We start from the raw sequence: 22,893 nt of genomic DNA, 5'->3' as shown, positions 1-22,893 counted from the left end.
CAATGCAATTTATATGTATTATCATGAACGGATACCAAGAGAAAAATCTATTCCTTCAAAGTGCAAAGAAGAAGATAATTGTTCATTCAAAAAGTTGGACTAATGATAACTGCATAACTTACAAATGCAGTATTGAGAGTATACCAGTCAAACAAAGCTTGCTACATGCTAAATAAAGTTGAATGTAAAGCTTGGATACCAGACTTGTTCCTAGCTTGAGGAGTTTCCAAGGAAGGAAAATTTGACCTTTTGTTGTAATAAATTCCAGAGTGTCTTGGATAGTTGTGAATACAACTGCAAAACGTAACAAAGACAATTAGGCAATGATTAAAAAAAAAAATCAAAATTGAGTTTGGGAGCGTGGAGAGAGAGAGAGAGAGAGAGAGAGGTGGTAATTTGACTTGTGAAATTCTCAAATCAAACATTTAAATGAAGTTTAATCAAAATTTAGAACAAAATGTTCATTAGAAATGTGTTAAAATGGAAGTAAAAAAGATTGAAACTTGCCTAATGTGATGTGTACAATTTTACCATCTGTTTGTGAAAAAGATACTGTTGTGACATGCCATATGTTGATCTTGCCTTCTTGGAAGTGATATTAGTCGTCGATTGCCAAGTAGCTAAAATCTGTACAATATTTTAAATTATGAGACAAATTATTATGTCAAAGTTGTGCGATAAAAAATAATTTATATTTCTATATTGACGCAAGTTATGATTTTAATTTGCATATACCTTGGTGGAGTTATTCTGTGTATGAGTTTCTTACATTCATCATCCATGTTATGTGAAAAGCTGATTCCAAGTTCTGCAAGAAGTCACAAAGAAATGAAATATAAAATTGGACCAAAAGGAAATTTGAAAAAACAGAAGGAAGAAAATATTATTTCAGTCATTTTCCAATCTTTGAATTGGAATGACACAGAACATATGACTAAAACTTTTAACTTTCTAGTTAAAGTCTTAACTATTTTATAAATTTTTATCAGCCAATACTGGAAAATGAATGTAAGTAATGCTGAAGGAGACAGACAATAAAAGTCGATGTAACGTGTAAAACCCAAAACGTTAAAAACATAACATACCTTTTTCAAAGACAAAAAATGTTGCAAAGGGAAAAAATGTGGTCTGCAGAAAATCTGAAAATGAGAAAAATCGAATTTGATAAAACTGTATTTGAAGAGAACTATTAAATATGCAGTGAAATCAAAATTAATACAGTTTTTGCAAAACAAACTCCATGAGTGATTTATTCAACCAACCTGAGTTTATTTGACCATAATGTATGTCATCTTTGATTAATATCATCTGCGAGAAAACATTTTGCTTTCTACACATCAGTAACCACTCATCTCTAGAGGCAGTATCTTTCTCTAGCTCCGCGAAATCCATGCATTGCCTTTTTTTTTTTGGATTTCGCTTGGCTTGGATGAGAGGTTTTAGATCTGTTGAGGTGGAGGTGGATTCTACTACTGTTGTGACTCTTCTTAATCAGCAGGATAATTTTCTCCATCCTCTCCACATCCTGATCTGTGGCTGCCAAGCTTACTGGAAGATGGACTGGCAACTCTCCTCCTCTGCTTCTTCAAAGCTCAAAACTTTCACACTCAATGGATCAAATAAGCCTTGTTTTTAATACCCTTTTGGAGTTTGATCTTTAAGTCTGTTAAATTTTTTATTTATTTTTTGTCTGATTTGAATTTGTGGGTTTTGTCTCCCAATATCAAAAGCTTATAGTTTTATATATGTCAGTAATAATCCACAATATCTCAATTTTTTTCCAAGCAAAAATAAATATCTCAACAAATCAGTGCTTCATTTGGTATTCTTCTTTCCAGTTCCATATCAAAATCTATTTACATCCCTATGTTCTATAAAGAACAATTGATATGAAAAAATTATCTTATTTACATCCATGTAGTATAATACACAGTTAAAAATTATCTTATTCGTTGCCAAATATTTGATTTTTCGCTGCGGTTTGTTATTTTAGCAAATTTGGTTGTTGATATTTCGTATTTTTTATCGTTCATTTGTATTCTATTGGGGTTGTATTTTGCTAGAATTTCATAGAATTTGATTTGGCTGCGTAACTGATTGGCTTAAAATTTTGTGAGATTAAATATTTCTTGAATTTGATCATTAGATTTCCCCTTTTTTTTTTTTTTTTTTTTTTTTTTTTTTTTTTTTTTGCAAATATCTTGTTTTCTAGGTCCCACCTTTTAACATTGTTGTTCAGTACTTCACTCTTCTTTGCAGCAAAGAAATGTTTTTCTTGTACCATGCATAGGATTTTTAGAAATGGATCAAAACTAACATGAGATATAGAACTTCTGTGTTTCACTTACTTATTGATTGGGTTACAATCTCAGCATGAGAAACTCACTCCATGATCTTAAAAACATGGAAGAATTATATAGCTACAGTAGACAAACTAACCTACGATTTTAGAAATACAAAGTAGGATAAATTTGCTACATGGAGATCCCACAACAGAACCAACTTACAAATATTCTAAACTCTCATCCAAAATTCAAACCGTCTGCAATTCTATACAAAAATATAAAGTTGTATGACAATTACTACAATTTGAAGCAAAATTTAACCTATGCAATAGTTGAATTTAATAACTCAACAATATTAATATTCTCAAGAGAAAAAAAAAAGCACAAAAAAATAAAACCCCATATAAAAAAATCCAAGACTTTGTACAGAACATAGGCTTACCTTTCTTCAAGAACTGCAATTGAAATTGCAGCAGTTGCGTTTGTTGGGTGGTGGGAGTCATTTCGCTGTGCAAGAGTTGCTGAAAATTTACCAAAATCTTAGTAAGATAAAGAACAAAAATAGTAATCACAAAACTCAAATTTAAAGCATAGTTTTGTAGCTCCTAAATTTTTTCTAAATAATGCAAACACTCTTGCCTATCTCAGATGGCTATAACTCATGAATCCAAATCTCATTGAATCAAGCCTATTCTCTTAAACCAAAGATGAAATTGTTTCATGATCTGCAACTAATATGATTTACAACTAAAAAATAAAATTAATCAACTCGAAATCAAATATAAATCCAATTCAATTTAAACCTACCAAGCATAACAGAACAAATCATAGATAAACAATCAATCAAACAGAACTGAATGAGATTTAGCTCCTTCAAAAATTTCACATTAAACCCAATTATAAAGCACAAAATCCTACCCAAAAATGAAAACAGAGATGAAACAAAGCAAAAATCGAACAAAAAGGGATGGGTACCTCTGTTTTTGACTCGAGATCTCTGCGCGCTTTGAATTTCTGCACACAAAATATATTACTTTATGTAACACTTGATAAAATTTGGAAGGTCCTTATATAATAAGATTCATGTTTGCTTATGATTTTTTTTTTAAATTCCCAAGCAAGAGGATTAGTAATGGTAAAGCTAAAGTTTAGGGATTCATGTGTGATTTGGCTTTTGATGTTCAAATGACGGAGAATGAATTTGTCAATGTAAGTTGGCAAATATTTGATCGAGTAAAAACTATGTTTAGCCACAAAATACTATCATGTAGTCAGATGGAAGCATTAAGGATTAATTTTCATTAATAGTATTCGATCTATTTGCAGACATTTTGTATGATAATCCTTTTTTCGTGGTTAGTCAGATCAATTAGGGATATATTTAACTAAATAGGTAACACATTTTAACTAAAATGATAATACAATTCAATATCCTTTTCTTTGAATTGGAGATTAAGTAGAAAATATTACCCACAAATCATCCACATATTCATAATTATGCATGAAAAGTAGAAATTCGAAAAGCAAAAACTAAATCACTTACATGGCAGGTCTTCAGCAAGAATAGCATTGCTGCAACCAAAATTGATACCAATAAGCCGTATGAATCTTATAGATTATGAGTACCAATTCTCTAGATTGAGCACTGCGGGGTAAGATCTGCACTTGTGGGTAAAATCAAATTAGGTTCTATTTAATCACAGGTGCACCAGAAAATTATAAAAAATTTCATACCTTTAAGTTTCAACGTTTTTACTCTGGAATCCAAGAAAAACCCATATCAGATTCTAAGTGGGTTTATCACAAATAATAATTTAATCAGAAATTAACACTGAAAATAAATCAAAAACACAAAAAAAAAATTGAACTTTTCGTACCTCTAAGTTTCTGGGTTTTTACTGTGAATCATATTGAGAACTAAGGGCGCAAATTGCTGGAGGAGAAGACGAAGAGGGAGGAAGCACGGGTTTGTTTTGGCGATGAATGGGAAAGCACGTCAACTTCCGAAGAAAAAAAAAAAAAAAAAAAAAGAAAAAAAAAAAAAAAAAAGGGAAATCTAATGATCAAATTCAAGAAATATTTAATCTCACAAAATTTTAAGCCAATCAGTTACGCAGCCAAATGAAATTCTAGCAAAATACAATCCCAATAGAACACAAATGAACGATAAAAAATACGAAATATCAACAACCAAATTCGGTAAAATAACAAACCACATCGAAAAATCAAATATTTGGCTCCTAGGTAGTTAAGAAGAAGTGAGATTTAATTACCTGTTGAAGGCTAGAGAAATTGGGTGCACGATTAGGCGGCAAGGAGATCGCAAAGCAGAGACCAAAAAGATGAGGAAGCAGAGATCGAAGGGATCACGAAGGAGAGATGGAAAGGAACAGGAAGCAGAGATGGAAGAGATCGCAAGGCGGAGTGTAGGACGCATGATCGAAACCGCCAACCCGTTGCAGAGCAGCTGATAATTCTGTGTTTCAAGTGTTTTCGGCAGAAGTCGAGAGATTTCTACTGGAAACCATGCGGAAACCATGGCCAAAACCGTCATTTTACTGTGGAAAACACGAAAAAAGCAAGACTTGAAGAGCAGCTGAGGGGCAAAAACGGAAGAACACTGGCGAAGGAACAGTAAAAAGGACACAGAGGGAATTAAACAGAAAGTTAGGCGTTTAGTATATATATAATTTGTGCCTTTATTCTGATAGGTCTGATAGCCCTTTTTCAACTGATTGGGCACTTCTGTGTAATCATGCCCTATACCAAATTTATTTAAAAAGAATTGAATTTTTTTTTTCTTTTCACATGAATTACATCCGGATTCTTGCCCACTCACATACTAATTATATCGATCTATAATTAATAAACCTTAAACTGCATCAGTTGAGAAGAAATTTGAAAAGAAGAAAAGAAAAAGAAAAAAAAAAGACCTTAACTCAAATTCATGAATTGGGTGAGGTACTAAGATTAGAAACAATATCTGAAGAGAAATTCAAATGAGTTTAACTAGGTAATATATACTAAGTGAATGAAGTTGTCTAACATTTTACAAGATAACAACATCTAAAATCTACCAAAATTGAGGTCCTTCTATCTCAACCTCCGCATGAATATCATCTAGTATTAGCGCCAATATATTTCTCTGGATAACCTCCACTATCACTTTTTCTGCTAGCATTATACACAAAATACAAGAGAGAGAAGAGAGAGAGAGAGAGAGAGAGAGAGAGAGAGAGAAAGATTCGGTGAGAAATGAAGAGAGAAGTGATGGTGGGTAAATAAGAGAGAGTGGAGTGGTAAGTGATTACACGGACATTACTATAAACCAACAATGCCTGATGACCAAGTAAAATATAGTAACTACCAAGACCATAACGCAACGAGGTGCACAAAAGGGATATTGCACGCATGCAAAATATCCCATCCAAACAACAACCGGTCATCACCACATGCAATATGTGTGACACATTCAGAGAAACCGAAAACGACATTCAAAGTCCATGAGTCCAACGCATAGGATTTGACAAAAGGATTTAAAAAATATTTTTGACCCACATGCAGCCGACCAAATTCCTAACAAACTTTCGTTTAAGAATCACTAAAGATGGACACACAATTCGGACTGAGAAGGAAGCCCCTTCTTGGTGACATGTTGCACTATTGAAATCCTCTAACTTGGAATGGGGGCAAGGTGAAAGAACAAACGAAATCAAAAAACAAAGACAACTCAAACATGTTAGACTAACATTTAAATTTGGAGGTCATTCCGGGTATGATCCGACACTTCCTCAACCTTAATCTGGTCAATGCATTACCGTGAGTCTAGGGCAAAAGGTTTTCCATTAGCTTAATATTTAATACCTAGTACCGGAGTAAGGTGGTATTCCGGATATCGCGGTGGAAATCTTTACAAATACTAAATTTGGAGGTGATGTTTTCCCAAAACAACGTCACCAAAGATGGCTTTTGAACTCTGCCCCGGGCCCATAAGCTTACCTGTGTTTTTCCTCAACACTTCTTACTTCGAATAGATTGACAGATTAAACTCTATTCATCGATTAGGAAATAAACAGTATTCATCATCATTACAAATTTTTTTGCATGACATTCAAGATTGCACCACTGAGTCTGAAATGTCTCTGCTACATTGTACGAAATTGGATCATATACAAAGATAGAAGACCAAACAATACGTATTCTAAAGCTGGAGAAAGGCTGATCGGAATAACGTTACCTTAAAAGTCTGGTTATGACTCCATAACTCTGTGAAGAGTTTGACCTAACGGAGTAGCGATGCTACCATCACCTTGATCCGAGACAATTGATGAAATCCGAGTGACTCCGCTTATATGGCCATACTTGTTCCACAAGACATGAAATTTGACCCAAGGGGTACAACAGATGAATTTGTTGTACCAGTAGAATAGGAAGGCTTTATGTTCTCCTTTCCTAAGGCTCTCCTCGCCTCGGCCGGTGAAGTGGAGAATGAGAGTGTTGTAGTTGAAGAAGTTCTTGTGTAGCTTTTGAACCTCTTCTTTCGAAGGCTCTCGATCTCCTCGGTTGAGTGTCTCGACGGCCCGTTTGTCGAACAGCGCTTTTAGGTCGAGGTTCGACGGGCACCCAGCAAGGGCAGCATCTATTGGGAGACTAGATGGGGAAGTCCCAAGGATAACTGAGATATCAAGGACGGTGGGGCTGATAGGGCCGAAAGGAAAGATCATGGTGTTGGTAGCCGAACACCATAAACTCAGGGCCGCCATGAACAGCTCTTTATCCATGGTGATCTCTATGGTCGAGAGCTTGATGGCGTCATGAATGCCGAGAGCGTCCCATTCTTTGTCGAAGAATGTTCCCATTCGATCGACCCAGACGACCCAAGCTGTAGTGGTCGAGGGCCAAGCTCCTTGGGGCCGTGCCAAACACCATTTCGACCAGTCAAACCCTTGTAGCACGGGTGTTAGGCACTGTTCCTTGAGGAGGTTGGTGATGCACGATAGCACTGCATCTTTGAATAGTGGGCCCAGAATTTGGTGGTTGGTGGCTAGGTCGTTTTCGAAGCGTAGCGTTTTGATAGCTTTCCGGTCGATGAAATCTTTGCATTTGTTGCACTCGTCAGAAAGCTTTAAGATGAAGGAGGCCATTGGTATGGAGTCAAAGGTTTGCGTAGGCTAAAAAGGGGGTTTATAAGAGATGAGCTTGAGGTTTTGTGGTTGGAGCAAGCAGGAATGGCAAGAGAGATTTCAAAGTTTTTGAAGGCATGGGATGCAAATGAAAGAAATCTGGGTATTTATAGGCATTTCAGAGGGAAGATCAAACGTTTGGTATTCGGAGGCGCTAGGATTTTGAATTTGAGGGAAAATTAACCGGGAAATGACCAATCATTTCGGATATCTTGGGAATCTTCAAAGATAGGATCGAGATTTTTAGGGATTTGGGACGCACGATTGCATGCGGCGGCGGTTTTAATTTATTAATGAGGAAGAGACGTTTCGACGGGCGCACGTTTTTGAGGGCCATGACTCCAATTGTTGTTGGCGATGTTTCATCGTCACTTTTTCCTTTACTAGTTTTGAAAAAAATGGAGTTTTTAGATTTTATGACTTAAATAAGATATTTTTATATTTTAACTTGAATCGTTTTCTAAATCTAATTCAAGTATTTATTATTAAAACTTACCATATTTAAGTGTTATAACATTTATAAACCTATTCTTAAGTCATGTATATTTTTATGCTCCAATCACACTAATAGATAAAAATTTATCCAAAATTTAAATTCTTATAATTAAAAAGAGTCAACAACGATACATAAAAAATTTATATGAAAAAAACTCATGGGTACAAAGTATTGCGACAAATGTATATGTACATAAAATTGAGGTACGAATACATTAGTACATAAGTTTTAGTACAAATGTCTCACCTACATAACTATAATACACACATAAGTACGTAATATGCACACACACACACACACAAATATATATATATATATATATATATATGGAGAAATTCACGCATAATGAAGAAATTGAACTTATTACAAACTCAACTATCGTTTACGTGTGCTACAAGCAAACCTGAAACCTTATCACAAACTCTTTCGTATAAATCCTTCCAAAAGTCGTGGAACTTCAAAAAATCCTCTCACAGAAATACATGGGACTTAGGACTCGTTTAACAAGTACTAGTGATTAAAAACGCTTTTAAAGGAATATTTTTTAGTTCTAAAAACATTTTAAGTATTTCTTACCATTTATTTAGGCCTAAAGCCCAACAGGCCCCAGGTTGCTAAACCCGTCACCCTTTTCCGTGCTATGGCGCGAAAAGACTCCCAATTCCAAAAATCCAGTGCGATATTAGGGTTTCACCTCACATGCTACCGGTAGTCTGGTCACTGCTGCTTCCTCTCCCCCACCGCAACGATTTCCGGATTTTCAGACCAGCTCGAAGAAATCAGGGATCTGATTTCTTCAGCCGCCACCAAAGCAAACAAGTCATTCGCCTACTCCACCCTCTTACACCTCCAGCAGCAATCCTCCGACTGCCACGATTCAATTCAAATGCTTGCGCGGGGCTGCCGGAGCCTCATCCGTCCGACCGTCGCCGATGTTCGGAACAATGACGAAGAAATGTGAGTTCTTCCGATTCGAAATCTCATTTTTCTGGGTTTTTCATTTATTTTAATGGTGTGGTTTAACTGAATACGTCTTGGATTTTTCTTTTTTATTTAAAAAATGTGCAGTGCAACTCAGGCATTGGAATGCTTGGGCTTCATGATATATCATCCGTCCATCGTCGCCGAAATCGCAGGTACATGTAGCCACTCAAAATTCTGATTCGTTTGAAATTAAAATTTTGAACTTTTTATGCAGCTGAGCTTAAACTGATAACCAAATTTCTGTCACCAATTTCTTTGTTTCGCAGCGGATGATGTCAAATTTGTTTTAGATTCACTGGCAAAGCTCATTACAACCACAAAAAATGAAGGTTATTTCTTTATATTGACGGGAATTTATTACTACAAGCGATGATCTTTTTGTGTTTTTAGTTTTTGTTTTTTCGTGTGTCCGAATAGTAACCTGCTGATTTCATAACTGCAGTCTGTTTGCAATTTAGGGGTGTGGTGCATATCTATCCAACAATTGAGAACACCACTTTTAGCTGCCCCTTTCCATTCTCTTTTGCTTGCAATTGTTCATGCCATTGACAATCCTATCAGTTCTTTGTCGACTACTTTTGAGGCTATTCAGGTAATACATCGCAAGTATCATGCGTTTTAAATAGTGTTGTTTTCATACTAATTCTTCTGAATATGCCTTATGTTATTGTGACAGGCTGTTATCGCATATATGGGCTCCTTCAGTATATAGAAGACTCCTTAGCTCTGATAAGAGGGAGAGGGATATGTCAGAGAGGTGTTTATTGAACCCTAGGTCTACAATATTACCCCCCCTGCTAAATCTTTCCTAGGTACTCACTTGCTCATGTCATTTTCTTGAAATATGACTTCTAGTATGGGTAGCTCATGCCGTGTCATGGAAAAATTAACCATATGATTATATAGCATCCCTTCCATTGGCTTCACGGGTCTCACATAGAACCATGAGGTGGCTTTCCATGATCCTGTCTTGCTGGTTATTCTGTAATTTATATTGACATGTACATTTCCTTTTTCTTCATTTTCTTCCATAAACAGGCAGTTGTCAAAGATTTGAAGCCAAGGTTGCTTACTGGGATGCACCACATGCTAACCAGTGGCTTGAACGTTCAAACTATTCAAGCATGGGGATATTTTCAGATCATGACTCACAAGTTCCTGAGCAGACATTTTCAGATCATGACTCACAAGTTCAAATTGCTTAACAAGTAAGTATAATTCCAAAGAATAGATGATGTGTTTTTCTTAATGATTTCATTTATGTTATGCTCCTTGGAAGCTAGATCCAAGTCCCTAATCCTTGTCAGCGTTAAAACTTAATCTAGTCTCGGAATATCCAGACTTTCAGATTCCATGTCTTAAGCTAAGATTGTTATGTACTCCAATTTTGCAGGTTGCCTGGGAAGGTCTTATTGATGCCCTTGTTCACCCTACCATGATATTACCCTTTGAGACAAATGTGACAAAAAAGGACAATGGTATGGAACAAATAGGAACATGCAAAGGAAACGGTAGTGAAATTCAAATGTTAGTCAATGATTTTAAGTCTTTTATCTAACTTTCTATTGAGGGTAAACAACATATGTGATTAAAGCAAGTGATTTAATGATTTATATCTTAGGGAAGAAGATCCTCTACGGAGCCGGTTCCACCGGAGCCTCCGGATCCTCCTCCTTCCTGTTCTTTCTCTGTAGATTTTTCGGCCCCCGTGTCGGCGTCGCAGCCTCTCTGGAGCTAGTTATTGGAAAACCTCCCGATCAACTTTAGCAACGATGTCATCCTAGGGGCAAATCATATACAGGAAACTGATAGATCGAAACTTTGATTAATTTTCGGAAGCAAGGTTCAATTATATACATGCTGATGTGCGTGTGTGTGTATATATATATCATCATCATCATCATAGAAACTGATTTAGATTAGTAAGTAAAGATTTAATTAATTGTTGCAGAAATTATCAGAGATGAAAGAGACCCCCGCAGGAGAAGGAATCGATGGAGGCCGCGCCGGCCGACATTCTGTTCTGCTCTGCTCTATGACTGCGAGTGGGTGCAAAGCAACTGGGAGGGATTTGTTTCTAATGCAAGGTCCGCAAAGTCCGCACCTTATAAAACGCCTTAATTTTATAGAATGATAGGTGTGAGAGTTGCATTGTTCGAACCTACAACCTCAAAATTTGGGCCAACTCAATAACATTCATTATTTGTTTGTGGGCCTCTTATGTTATTTGATTTGAGCCTAAGTTCATTTTATTCCGTCACGTCATGTTCACGTGGCGAATGTAGATTAGGCTTTGAATTTAGTTTGAATTATACTGTAATTATACGTTATTCGGGGAAGGTAGAATGTTTACGATCATGTCCATTTTAGTGTTATCAGATATGCATACGTAGTCTATTTCTTGTTCTATTTTGGTGAAGGTATGCATGCATCTTATCTGCCACTCTTTCTATTACAAAATTAAGATGGTCTTATTACACAGTTACACCCATCCTAAACCATTAGTATTATGGATATTAATTAAATTACACCATCATAAGATTTAGCCTAGGATTTAAATCATTAATATCAGCTGCCTTAATCACAAGTATTATCCTATTATTCACAAGTGTTACAAGTCTGGTCCATATGATGATCACATACTATAATAGCGTATCCATTCAACTCTAATGGAATGTCGTCTTAGGTTGGATGGATACGACCAAGTGTGAGACGTGTTATTCGACCCAATAACCTTACAGCTAGGTCGGCTCAATATAATTCATTATTTGTTTGTGGGTGTCGTGTTATTTGATTTTAGCCCAAGTTCATTTTATTCCGTCACGTGATACCCACATGGCGAATGTGGTAGCTCAAATCATACTGTGAAGATACGTTATTTGAGAAATTAATGTAGAATATTTGCATTCCATATGGAATAGATATGAATAATATCCATTTTAGTGTATTGAGATATGCATTCATTGTATCTATATTTCTTATTTTAAATTTGGTAAAAAGTATTTATGCATCTTATCTGCCAACCCTACTTTCTATTAAGAATGTAAGATTATCTTATTACACGGTTACACCCTTCCTCTACCATTATTATTAAGGATACTATTTAAAGTATACTATTATAAGATTAGCCTAGGCCTAGGATTTAAAAACGATAAACATTTTTTTCTAAATTTTATTTCTTCAATTTAAACCCATTGACTACATTGCTACCCCCAATTTACTTTCCATATTTAGATTGATGAGTAAGCTAATTTTTAGGTTGAGTCATTCATTTTTTTTACATCTATTTTTCCCATTTTGTGAGCAACGCATGTAAACCACGCAATATTAATACCATTTTTTTTCATATTTTATTTGTCATTATTGTACATATTATTTTGGTTTTGTATTGTTTGGTTTGAATTTTGAATTTTGAGTTTGTTGTTTTTGTTATTGTACCATATATGGAGGAATCATTTGTATTGAAATTTGGCATGGTGAGAACCTTAACTACATGTAGTATATATTCTTTTTGCTTCTACATGTTTTAGAACTTGTTATGGTGATAACTCAAAATCGTGTTTATATCTTTGCTTTAGGTATATAATTGTCTTGGTATCTTCATTGAAGATAGATCGATGGCTACCTAGCTATCTTATAGGTAATTAAATGAAGAAGTTAAGTAAATATTTTTCATAGAAATAGCCTCTACAATTCAACCAAAAAAAAAAAAAAAAAAAAAAAAAAAGGAAAAAAAAAAAGGAAGAAAAGATAGTGTTTGAAACATCAATATCATAGGTAAATGATTTGTATATAATTAAGAATTTTTCAATTTAATTCCATATTTACCATAAAGGGAAGAAAAGCCATAAAACTAAGTGGGTTTCTTATTGATTGATATTCATGACATTCAGGTCGAATGAAGGTTCCTCTCGTGAGCAACCTTGGCTTGATTAGAAATTAACTTATTCTTTAGATGGGGAAGGTGGCATGTGTAATGGTCGTGATGGAGTACTTGAAAATGTATATGTGTAATTTGTTGGTGAATTCTTGAAATGGAAACAAAACAATAATCTGTGTTGGATACAAATTTCTCACAGCATGTCCACACATGCATGCAGTTTCTTTTGCCTATAAATTGAAAACTTGATAGTGATATGTAACAAGTTATATACTGAATTGCAGACTTGTATTGATTTTCATTTGTAGTGGGAGTAGGAATGTTACTTAATTAAGTTTTTCGCAATTTCGCATCTGTTTCAATCGTTTCCTTTTAACCCCTTCACCACCTCCACCTCCACCTCCACCCCATAGGTACTATAAATACATGCAACTTCGTCTTCAAAACATCAGGTAGAAATAGAAATGGAGTCAAAGTTAGTGCAAGTCATATTTTTCTTCTTGTTTGTCACAGTTTCATCCGCTTACACACCATTCCAATACTTTATGCATGTTCAGTTCTGGCCAGCTGCTGAATGCCAAGCTATAGGGGGGGTGAATAAATGCCACATCATGCAACCATCTCATCTTCAGTTCACTATTCATGGTCTCTGGCCTGCGAATAAATCATCCTCTTCATCCCTTACCTGCATGGGGGATGCCTTTAATGTGAATGGGGTAATTATTCACAAATTAACTCTCAATAGTTAATATTCATGTGTGTCCCTACGTATGTGTATGTATGTATATATGTATATGTGTATATATGTATCATTATATATCTCCCTACATGTGTACCGTATATGTACGTGTGTTTCCGTGTATGTACGTGTATTCTTAACTAGTTTTCTTCTTATGTTTTAATTAAATAATATATGTAGATGGATGATGCACTGAAAAAGGAGCTACTCAGTTCGTGGTGGGATTGGAGAAAAGGGGACCATGTCGAATTCTGGCAAAGAGAGTATGATAAGCACGGAAAGTGCTCCGACAACGTGTTCCCGAAGACCGAGTACTTCCGGAAGACCCTAGCGACGTACCATGATTTTGATATAGCTCAAATCCTGCAGAAGGCTAATATTGTACCCCAACCACTTCAGCCAAAGATGTCGTTATACAAATTGTACTCCATCGATCAGATAACAAAGGCCATTGAGTCCGAAACTGGCGGACATTCCGTCAATATCAGATGCTATCAACAAATGCAGAAGCAGAGCAAGAAATTAATATATTTGGCCCAAGTCGCCCTCTGCTATGATGAATCTGGCAATAACAGAATTGACTGTGATCCAGGCGAAACAACCAGTTGCAAGTTTGACGACAAACTCCCGGAAACTGTACCAAGTATAGCCCACATAAAGCTATGGTAACAACTGTAAGATCAATATAAATAAAGTAAGAGGAATACAATAATCACAGTACCAAAAGTAACCATTAAACTGAAGAAGACATCTCTTGGAAACTAGGGATCTTCTGCAGCTCTCCTCAACTGGATGCAATCGCTCAATGAATGGGATTTGAGTATTATTTATTTTGAGTGATTGAGAGAGCGCAGGGACCCCTTGTTTTATACTACATACGATGATGATTGATAAGGACTCTTCCAATTATACAATCCTAATCAATAACCTAATCAATAATCTATCATTCACATCCATTATAAGTGTTTCAACACTATCGTGACTGTTTTAGCTGAATATACAAATTCCTTATCAGCTTACAACCTTAGTTAATTCCAATATCTTATATCCTCACGTCTCCAAACTAAAGATGATCAAGTGTTCAGCTCTCATTAGAACTTACATTATCCCATTAGAGCTAACACTTGATTCACGAGATCAGCACCAACTTGAATCACGGATACAAGTTCGGGTAATTAATTAGTATTCATGAAGAACTAAGGGGTAACCTGTTCAATTCGTCGAACAAAATCCCCATAATGACATTCACAAAACTGACGAACACATTGAACTCCCACAAGATTTTGTGTAAAATGTGTCTCTAGATGTATAGTTTCTCACATCCTGCACTTGGTCCCCTTAAGAATCGATAGATCAATTTATCTTAATGTTTCATATTGAAACTCTTGGTTGTTTGTCCTACTGACCAATCATAATATTGTCAAAACCATTATGCATAATAAAATATACATGTACTGTCATAACTAAAGCTGTGCATCTAAAGGGAAAACTTCGAAACAACCACACAACTTTTAAGACTTCGTTAGTGTGGAAACCTTATCAATGAAGAAAACTTTATTAATACTTATTCATAAATACCAATCATATGAACTAGTAACTGATAACAAAACACGTTCCAGGATTTACTTGCTCCCACTAATTAACATAATGAAAACTAGTTAACAGACCCATCTTCGCAAAATGCTTCTTGAAAACCACAACTGGAACTGCTTTGTTTGAAGGATCTGCAACCATAGAACCGGTCTCTAAGTAATCAATCTTCACCAAACTTGCCGTCACTTTCTCTCGATCAATCAAATATTTGATATCTAAATTACTTGTTGCGGATGATTTTTGTTGTTCTTGCTGAAGAAAATAGCTGCATTGTTATCGCAATAAATTTGAATTGGTCTCGAAATAGAATCCACTACACTAAGTCCTGCAATGAAAATTTTCAACCATATAGCTTGATTGACAGTTTCACAACATGATAGATATTCAGCCACCATGGTAGAGCCACTGTTGCCTGCTTCACACTTCTCCACGAACCTGCACCACATGCCATAGTGAAAATATAACCCGAAGTAGAATTAAGGTCATCTGGACATCCAGCAAAATATGAATCACTATACTCTTCTAACACAAGCTTATCAGTTTTCCTGTAAATAAGTATATGTTCCTTGGTTCTTTGAAGGTACCTCAATACCCTCTTGGCTCCATTCCAGTGAGCCTCCCCTGTGTCAGATTGAAACCTCCCAAGAACACTGATATCAAGTCTTGTGCACACTTGTGCATACATCAAGCTTTCAACAAGAGAGGTACATGGTTTGTCTTCCATGTTTCATCTTTTCAACTCACTCTTGGGACACTGCTCTTTGCTTTATTTGTTATCCATTGAAATTGGCATTTCAATAATGCCACAAGAAGCCATGTTAAATCTTTTTAAAACCTTGTCCATGTAACCCTTTTATGATAACCCCAGCAATCCATTATTCCTATCTCTTTTAATTTCAATACCAAGAACATACGAAGCTTCTCCAAGGTCTTTCATTTCAAAGTTTTCTTGCAGCAATTTCTTGGTTTCTTCCAATAAGCTACCTGTGTTCGTTGCAAGTTGTATGTCATCCACATAAAGGACCAATATTATGAAGCTACTCCCACTGATCCTCAAGTATCTGCAGTTATCAGAAGGATTCTCAACAAAGCCATTCTCTTTAACAACTCTATGAAGCTTGAGATACCATTGTCTTGATGCTTGTTTTAAACATATATTGGGTTTTTCAATCTACAAACTGAGTTTTGATTTCATTCTTCTATGAATCCCTCTGGTTACTTCATGTAGATGCATTCTTCAAAGTCACCATTTAAGAATGCCGTCTTGACGTCCATTTGCTGCAAGACTGGATCTAAATGTGCAAAGATGTCCATAATAACTCTAAATGCATCTTTTGTTTAAAAAGGACTGAAGGTCTCTTTATAATCCACTCCCCTTCTTTGAGTAAGCCCTTTTGCTACAAGTCTCGCTTTGTGCCTCTCTATGTTTCCCTTCGAATCTCTTTTGGTCTTGAATACCTATTTGCAGCCTATTGGCTTCATGTTTTCTTTTTTCTCTACAAGCTCCTAGACTTTGTTATTTTTCATTGATCCCAGTTCACTTTCCATTGCTCTATCCATTGGTAGCATTTATACTTGATACTACTTCTTTAAAAGTTTTGGGATCATCGAATTCTGACAAATCAATGTTGTTGGCTGCTGCTTCAGTCATGTACACAAAATTTTCTAAGGCGGTTAATCTCCTTAACCTAGTTGATTTCCTCAGGACCATTGGTTGATTTTCAACTATGCCACCCTCTCGCCCTTGCTGTGTTTGCATGTGTAATGCTTCGGTGTCCATAAGCTCATTGACATGGTTCATATTGACATCATTATCAATCGGTGATTTGGCTCCCAATTTATTTCCTTGCTCAGAATTCACGTTCCCTTCAACTTCATTTGTATCATTATGCATGTGCCTTGGAAATTCAATTGCCTCTGTGTCATCATGCATGTACCTTGGAAATTCAGTTGCCACTATTGATGCCTTGAGAGAAGAAATCTTTGCATGTTCTATAGTCGTGCTAGTGTCTATTTCATCTTCAAACACAAAATCATTATCATTTGTTCCAGACTCATCGGCTAGACTGTGCTCCATAAATATTGTTTTCTCTGTCTCAACAATTTAGGACCTTGATTGCTAGAAGGGTCGAATTTAAACCCTTTTGATCTCTCGGCATAACCAATGAAGCAACAACTAATTGTCTTGGGATCAAGTTTAATACTACTGGGGTTGTAAAATTTGGCTTCTGCTTTACATCTCCATACGTGAAAATGATTCAAGCTCGGTCTCTTTCCGGTCCATAATTCAAATGGAGTGTTTTCTACTGCTTTTGAAGGAACTATATTCAACAAATAATTTGCAGTTTTTACTGCATCTCCCCATAAATATTTAGGCAAGAAAACCCTACAAATCATGCTTCTTACCATATCCATTAGGGTTCTATTCCTTCTCTCTGTCACCCCATTTTGCTCGGGTTGGTGTATTGAGCCACTATTCCATTGTCTTGTAAAAACAAGGCAAATGGTCCTGGATGCCTGCCATTTTGTGTATATCTACCATAATATTCTCCATCTCTATTAGACCTTATGATTTTAATTTTCTTTTCCAATTGATTTTCAACTTCAGTTTTATAAATTTTAAGCATTTCCAAGGCTTTTGATTTATCTGGGATCAAATATATGTAGCAATCTCTAGAATAATCGTCAAGGAAAGTAATAAAATATTTATTTTCTTCAATTGTTTATGTAGGAAATGGACCACAAATGTCTATATGTATTATTTCTAGGAGTTGCTTACTCCTAGTTGAACCCTCTTTACGTTTATTAACCAAATTCCCCTTAACACATTCAATGCAAAAATCAAAATCATTGAAATTCAATGGAGGCAAGATGTCATTTTTAACCAAAAGTTCCACTCTTCATTTTGATATGTGGCCGAGTCTCCTACGCCAAAGATTTGAAGAATTTTTCGAATTTTTGACTTCTTTTCCAACATTAAAGATACTTTCAATCAAATTGGTTTTGAATTTAAACATCCCATCACATAGAAATCTAGTGCCCATACGAGAAGATTTATAAAAAAAAACATTGAAGCCAATATTATTTAAAGTAAAATAAAATCCCAATAGTATTAACTTAGAAACGGAAACCAATTCCTTCTCATGGAAGGTACATAGACAACATTTTCTAGCTCCAAGCAAAAACCAAAATCTAATTTTAATCTAACAGTCCCTAGTGTCTTGACTTCAACTGTTCTTCCATTGCCAACTGAAACCTTGACTTCATCCTTATTTAGTGTTCTCTTTGTTATGAAGTCTTGCAATGAATTAGTAACGTGAATAGAAGAACTGGAGCCACCAAGCATTGCTAGGTATATCAATCAAATTTGACTTAAAACAAGCAAAAACATTTGAAATTTTATTTTTACCTTTCTTTGCCTCTTGTTTGACAAGCTATGACTTGTATTTAGGACAGTTTCTCTTCATATCACCTGTCTTTTTACAAAAATAACACTTACAAATTGATGAGTTATTAACCTTGAAGGTCTTTTTAGAGGGAGGAATGTTTCTGGCAGAATTCCTTTTGACAGTATCCGAATTGTAGTTATTGGCATTCTTTGCATAACCCTGAACAAAATTCACCGACTCACCCTTCTCCTTTTCAACCCTTTCCTTCTTAATCCTCACTTCCTCACCCACACATATAGATATTAATTCATTGACATCCCACTTTGCTTGCAGTGCATCATAGGATACTTTTAACTAAGTATAAGTATTAGGCAAGGAATTCATGATGACATGGACCAAAAATGTTTCAGAAATGGGTACCTCAAGTGTTCTAAGCTCCCAACAATGTTGATATCCTTGAGAATGTATTCACGGACACTCCCTTCACCATCGTATCTAATGGTTGTCAGTGAGTTCATAAAGTTCCCGGTTTTTGTCTGAAAAGACTCTTTGCACTTCTCTTTGATCTATTTCATGAACTTCTTTGCATTAGTTGCCTTTGAGAAGCCTCCAAGAACAATCATGGACCTTTTGATTATCATGAGGGATATTTTGTTCGATTTCTCCCATTTTTCATCTCAAAGTGCAGCCTTCATTTGGCATTGGTGGTTCTTCAGTTCTTAACACCAAACCATATCCAGGACACCCAAAACTATCTCCAAATCATGTTTCCACTTCTTATAGTTGACACCTTGAGAGGTTCATGGAACTTGGGTTCATGGCTGTATTGATATGGAATGAAAATATTAATCTTTAATCCCCATCTTTACTTCACAGACTCAACAATTTTAGATTGAGGATTATGCGAGTAATTCTCTTAATCATACCACCTTCATATCCAACAAATGAGTTTTATGTAGTTATGAATAGAAACCCTTATGATTTTTCAACTGACTTGATTCACACGTTGATATATGAAGTGTTATGCCACTTCGAATCCAAGACATGAACAACTGAACTTCTTTAGATGATCAATGTCTATGTTTCGAATCCTAGTGCCATTACTGATGTATATATATTGGTATTGATTACACTTTTGTCAACACAGACAACTTTAGCTGTCATTTGTTCACATACATCCTTCTCTGTACTATATATATATATATATATATATATATATCAGTTCTTTGATTTGAAACACAAAACAATTCTTGATGCTTTCTTCTTAGGGTTAATTGGTATGTGAAAGCTCTGATACCTAATGTAAGATCAATATAAATAAAGTCAGCGGAATAGAATAACTACAGTACCAAAAGTAACCACTAACCTAAAGAAGAAATCTCTTGGAAACTAGAGATCTTCTGCAGCTCTCCTCAACTGGATGCAATTGCTCAATGACTGAGATCTAATTATTCTTTAGTTTGCATGATTGAGAGAGCGCAAGGACCCCTTGTTTTCTGCTGCATACGATGATGGTTGATAAGGACTCTTCCCATTATACAATCCTAATCAATCTAAACTTATCACTGAGAAAATCTATCATTCACATCCATTCTAAGTGTTTCAACACTATAGTGATTGTTTTAGCTAAAACCCTTGTTATACAAATTCCTTATCAGCTTACAACCTTAGTTAATCCCAATCTCTTATATCCTCATGTCTCTAAACTAAAGATGATAAGTGTTCAGCTCTCATTAGAACTTACAAACTACTATTGCTACTTGCTGAGTTGCATGATTGGTCGATCGATGTCACTACGGAGAAATTTTTTTTTTTGTGACCAGAACACGAGTGGTATACCACATGTTTTTATATAAGTAGTGAAATTTTTTATTTTTTAAGTTATTAACTTTTTAACATACATATCCCACCATTTATATAGTGACATATAATGTATCACCCTGTGTTGCCATCACTGAAAAATCTCTTTTCACTATGTACCTACTTATACTGTCATAATTATGACCGATCACTGTGTACAGGAATGTAAATAATAAGTATTTAATGAAATCAGATATATGTTGCTCCTCGAGTACATTTCTTCATTAGCACCAAACCTATATATCTTGTTTAACTTTAGCTGCCTCAGCGAGCTTTGAAAATATTCAAGGGTCTAATTAGTCACTGGTCGGTCTTCCATGCAGTCATGCATCCGCATAATCGAGATTGTACATGTATTATTGAGAAAGGGTTTAACCATTATAACTACACAGAGAGAGAGAGAGAGAGAGAGAGAGAGAGAGAGTAAAAAGACACTAAAGTCTGAAGGATGATTCAGGAATGTACTACATCAAATTCAAGGAAAGGGTTAATTAATACTACTTCAGGACAGACGTTCAAATTCATAAACTTGACTTTTCACTGTCTTGTTTTTTAAGTGCTGAACAAACTAGTTGATATCTTCTTCTTCTTTTTCACAAACAAAAGTTCGCTTGTTATCTCGTTAAGGTATTCCTCTCTTCTAATCGTGTCTCCAAAAGTTCGCTTGTTATCTTGTTATCTCGTTATAGTACCTATGCGGTGGGGGTGGAGGGGTTAAAATGAAACGATTGAAACAGATGCGAAATTGTGAAAAACTTAATTAACATTCCTACTCCCACTATAATGAAAATCAATACAAGTCTGCAATTCAGTATATAACTTGTTACATATCACTATCAAGTTTTCAAATTATAGGCAAAAGAAACTGTAGACATGCTGTGAGAAATTTGAAATAGAAAACTAGATTTTAATCCCTAAATAAGATGAAGTTTAGAAAAATGTTTTATACAAGATTAAAAATTAATTTTAGTTCCTAGACTCTATTTAATGCCAACATATGTATTCAACGTTTCTTTTTTTATTTATAATTTTATGAATTTAAATTTTATGAAAATATTATAAATTTTAATTCTCATTATGGTAGGCATCTTATATAAGAAAATATTTTCGTAGAGATTTTTCGGTACACTTATGTTTTTGCATATTTTCTTATCTACCACTATTCATAAAAATATATTTAGGTACGAACATTTCGGTTCAATGGGTTAATATAATATGTTTAGGTATGGATATTTTGGTACACTAGTCTAGTATAATATATTTAGGTACCGACATTTCGGTACACTAGTTTAATATCATATAATTAGGTAAGGAATTTTGGTACACTTATGTTTTTACATATTTTCTTATTTGTCACTAATTCACTATAATATATTTAGATACGGGGATTTCGGTACACTAATTTAGTAAAATATATTATGATATGGATGTTTAGGTACATTAATTGGAGAAAGTTAAATAAAATTGTATAATAATAAATTTAAAATTTAATGTAATAACATTAAATAAGTTATCTATTAAATATAAAAACTTTGATGAAAAAAAATTCTATTAAACATAAAAACAAAAATATAATATGAATTTGAATTAAGTACACATTAAGGGTCTAAAATCAATAATCAATCTAACACCAGGTTTTTTTTTTTTTATTTTTATTTTTAATTTTAATCTTCTTGAAATACGACTAGCGTACAACGCATTGATACGGCCCTGAGACTTCCTGCTAAGTGCATCAGCCACTACGTTTGCACGACCAGGGTGATAATCAATCGTGCAGTCGTAATCGCTGAGCAACTCCATCCACCTCCGTTGACGAAGATTAAGTTCCTTCTGAGTAAAAAGATACTGAAGACTCTTGTGATCTGTAAAGATCTTACATTTCTCTCCATAAAGATAGTGTCTCCACAACTTCAACGCAAAGATATGGCAGCCAACTCCAAATCATGCGTAGGGTAATTCAACTCACGGGGTTTCAACTGCCGTGAAGCATAAGCAATCACCTTACCATACTGCATCAACACACATCCCAGACCGTTCAAGGAAGCATCGATGTAAACCTCGAAATCACCACTATCGTCCGGGAGTGCCAAAATAAGTGCATGAGTGAGACAATGCTTCAACTGCTGGAAACTCTGTTCACACTTATCATCCCACTCAAATTTAACATCCTTCCTCGTTAACCTCGTCAGTGGCAAGGCGATCACCGAAAAATCCTTAACGAATCTCCGATAATACTCCGCCAAACCAAGGAAACTTCTCACCTCAGTGACGGTTCGCGGTTGCTCCCAACTCTCCACAGCTGCAACCTTTTGAGGGTCCACCAAAATACCTTGAGCTGAAATGATGTGCCCCAAAAACGCCACTTGGTCTAACCAAAACTGGCACTTGCTAAACTTAGCATACAATTGGTGTTCCCTCAACCTCTTCAACACTAAAGTAAGATGTCGAACATGCTCCGCCTTCGACTTAGAATACACCAGAATA

The 22,893-nt window shown here is 35.3% G+C and overlaps 3 protein-coding genes and 2 long non-coding RNA genes across 16 annotated transcripts; 3 read left to right on the top strand and 2 right to left on the bottom strand.

Moving 5' to 3' along the window:
- Positions 1–61: 61 nt before the first annotated feature.
- LOC137736791 (uncharacterized) lies at positions 62–4,787 on the bottom strand. Of its 11 annotated transcripts, XM_068476087.1 has the most exons (11): positions 4,559–4,787; positions 4,163–4,285; positions 4,020–4,042; positions 3,829–3,944; positions 3,261–3,299; positions 2,728–2,806; positions 1,263–2,394; positions 1,086–1,139; positions 736–808; positions 508–620; positions 62–294 (listed from the first exon to the last, which is right to left on the bottom strand). In XM_068476087.1, exons 7-10 carry the CDS (start codon positions 1,390–1,392, stop codon positions 599–601), a joined length of 279 nt encoding a protein of 92 aa, XP_068332188.1. In that variant the 5' UTR covers positions 1,393–2,394; positions 2,728–2,806; positions 3,261–3,299; positions 3,829–3,944; positions 4,020–4,042; positions 4,163–4,285; positions 4,559–4,787; the 3' UTR covers positions 62–294; positions 508–598. The 11 variants fall into 11 exon arrangements, 7 of the variants coding, with proteins under 7 accessions (XP_068332188.1, XP_068332196.1, XP_068332180.1 ...); XR_011068800.1 differs by lacking the exon at positions 1,086–1,139 and having other exon boundaries at positions 508–627; XR_011068802.1 differs by lacking the exon at positions 1,086–1,139.
- Positions 4,788–8,596: 3,809 nt separating this feature from the next.
- Positions 8,597–9,271, top strand: LOC137718169 (uncharacterized). The gene is made up of 3 exons (XR_011065853.1): positions 8,597–8,921; positions 9,033–9,100; positions 9,215–9,271. It is a non-coding gene; the product is annotated as an uncharacterized lncRNA (long non-coding RNA).
- Positions 9,272–9,282: 11 nt separating this feature from the next.
- On the top strand, positions 9,283–11,278 carry LOC137718162 (uncharacterized). 2 transcript variants are annotated; one of them, XR_011065852.1, is made up of 4 exons: positions 9,283–9,540; positions 9,625–9,760; positions 10,342–10,475; positions 10,570–11,278. It is a non-coding gene; the product is annotated as an uncharacterized lncRNA (long non-coding RNA). The 2 variants fall into 2 exon arrangements; XR_011065851.1 differs by having other exon boundaries at positions 10,342–11,278.
- A 2,014-nt stretch (positions 11,279–13,292) lies between these two features.
- Positions 13,293–14,382, top strand: LOC137730956 (ribonuclease S-7-like). Its single transcript, XM_068469979.1, has 2 exons — positions 13,293–13,544; positions 13,748–14,382. Exons 1-2 carry the CDS (start codon positions 13,293–13,295, stop codon positions 14,234–14,236), a joined length of 741 nt encoding a protein of 246 aa, XP_068326080.1. The 3' UTR covers positions 14,237–14,382.
- Positions 14,383–15,500: 1,118 nt separating this feature from the next.
- On the bottom strand, positions 15,501–15,884 carry LOC137741179 (secreted RxLR effector protein 161-like). Its single transcript, XM_068481004.1, has one exon. The coding sequence runs from the start codon at positions 15,882–15,884 to the stop codon at positions 15,501–15,503; it is 384 nt and encodes a 127-aa protein (XP_068337105.1).
- Between the last annotated feature and the right edge of the window lie 7,009 nt (positions 15,885–22,893).

This window comes from Pyrus communis, chromosome 1 (assembly GCF_963583255.1).
Source record: "Pyrus communis chromosome 1, drPyrComm1.1, whole genome shotgun sequence".
Classification (NCBI taxonomy): domain Eukaryota; kingdom Viridiplantae; phylum Streptophyta; class Magnoliopsida; order Rosales; family Rosaceae; genus Pyrus; species Pyrus communis.
This window is presented reverse-complemented; position numbering and strand designations above follow the sequence as displayed.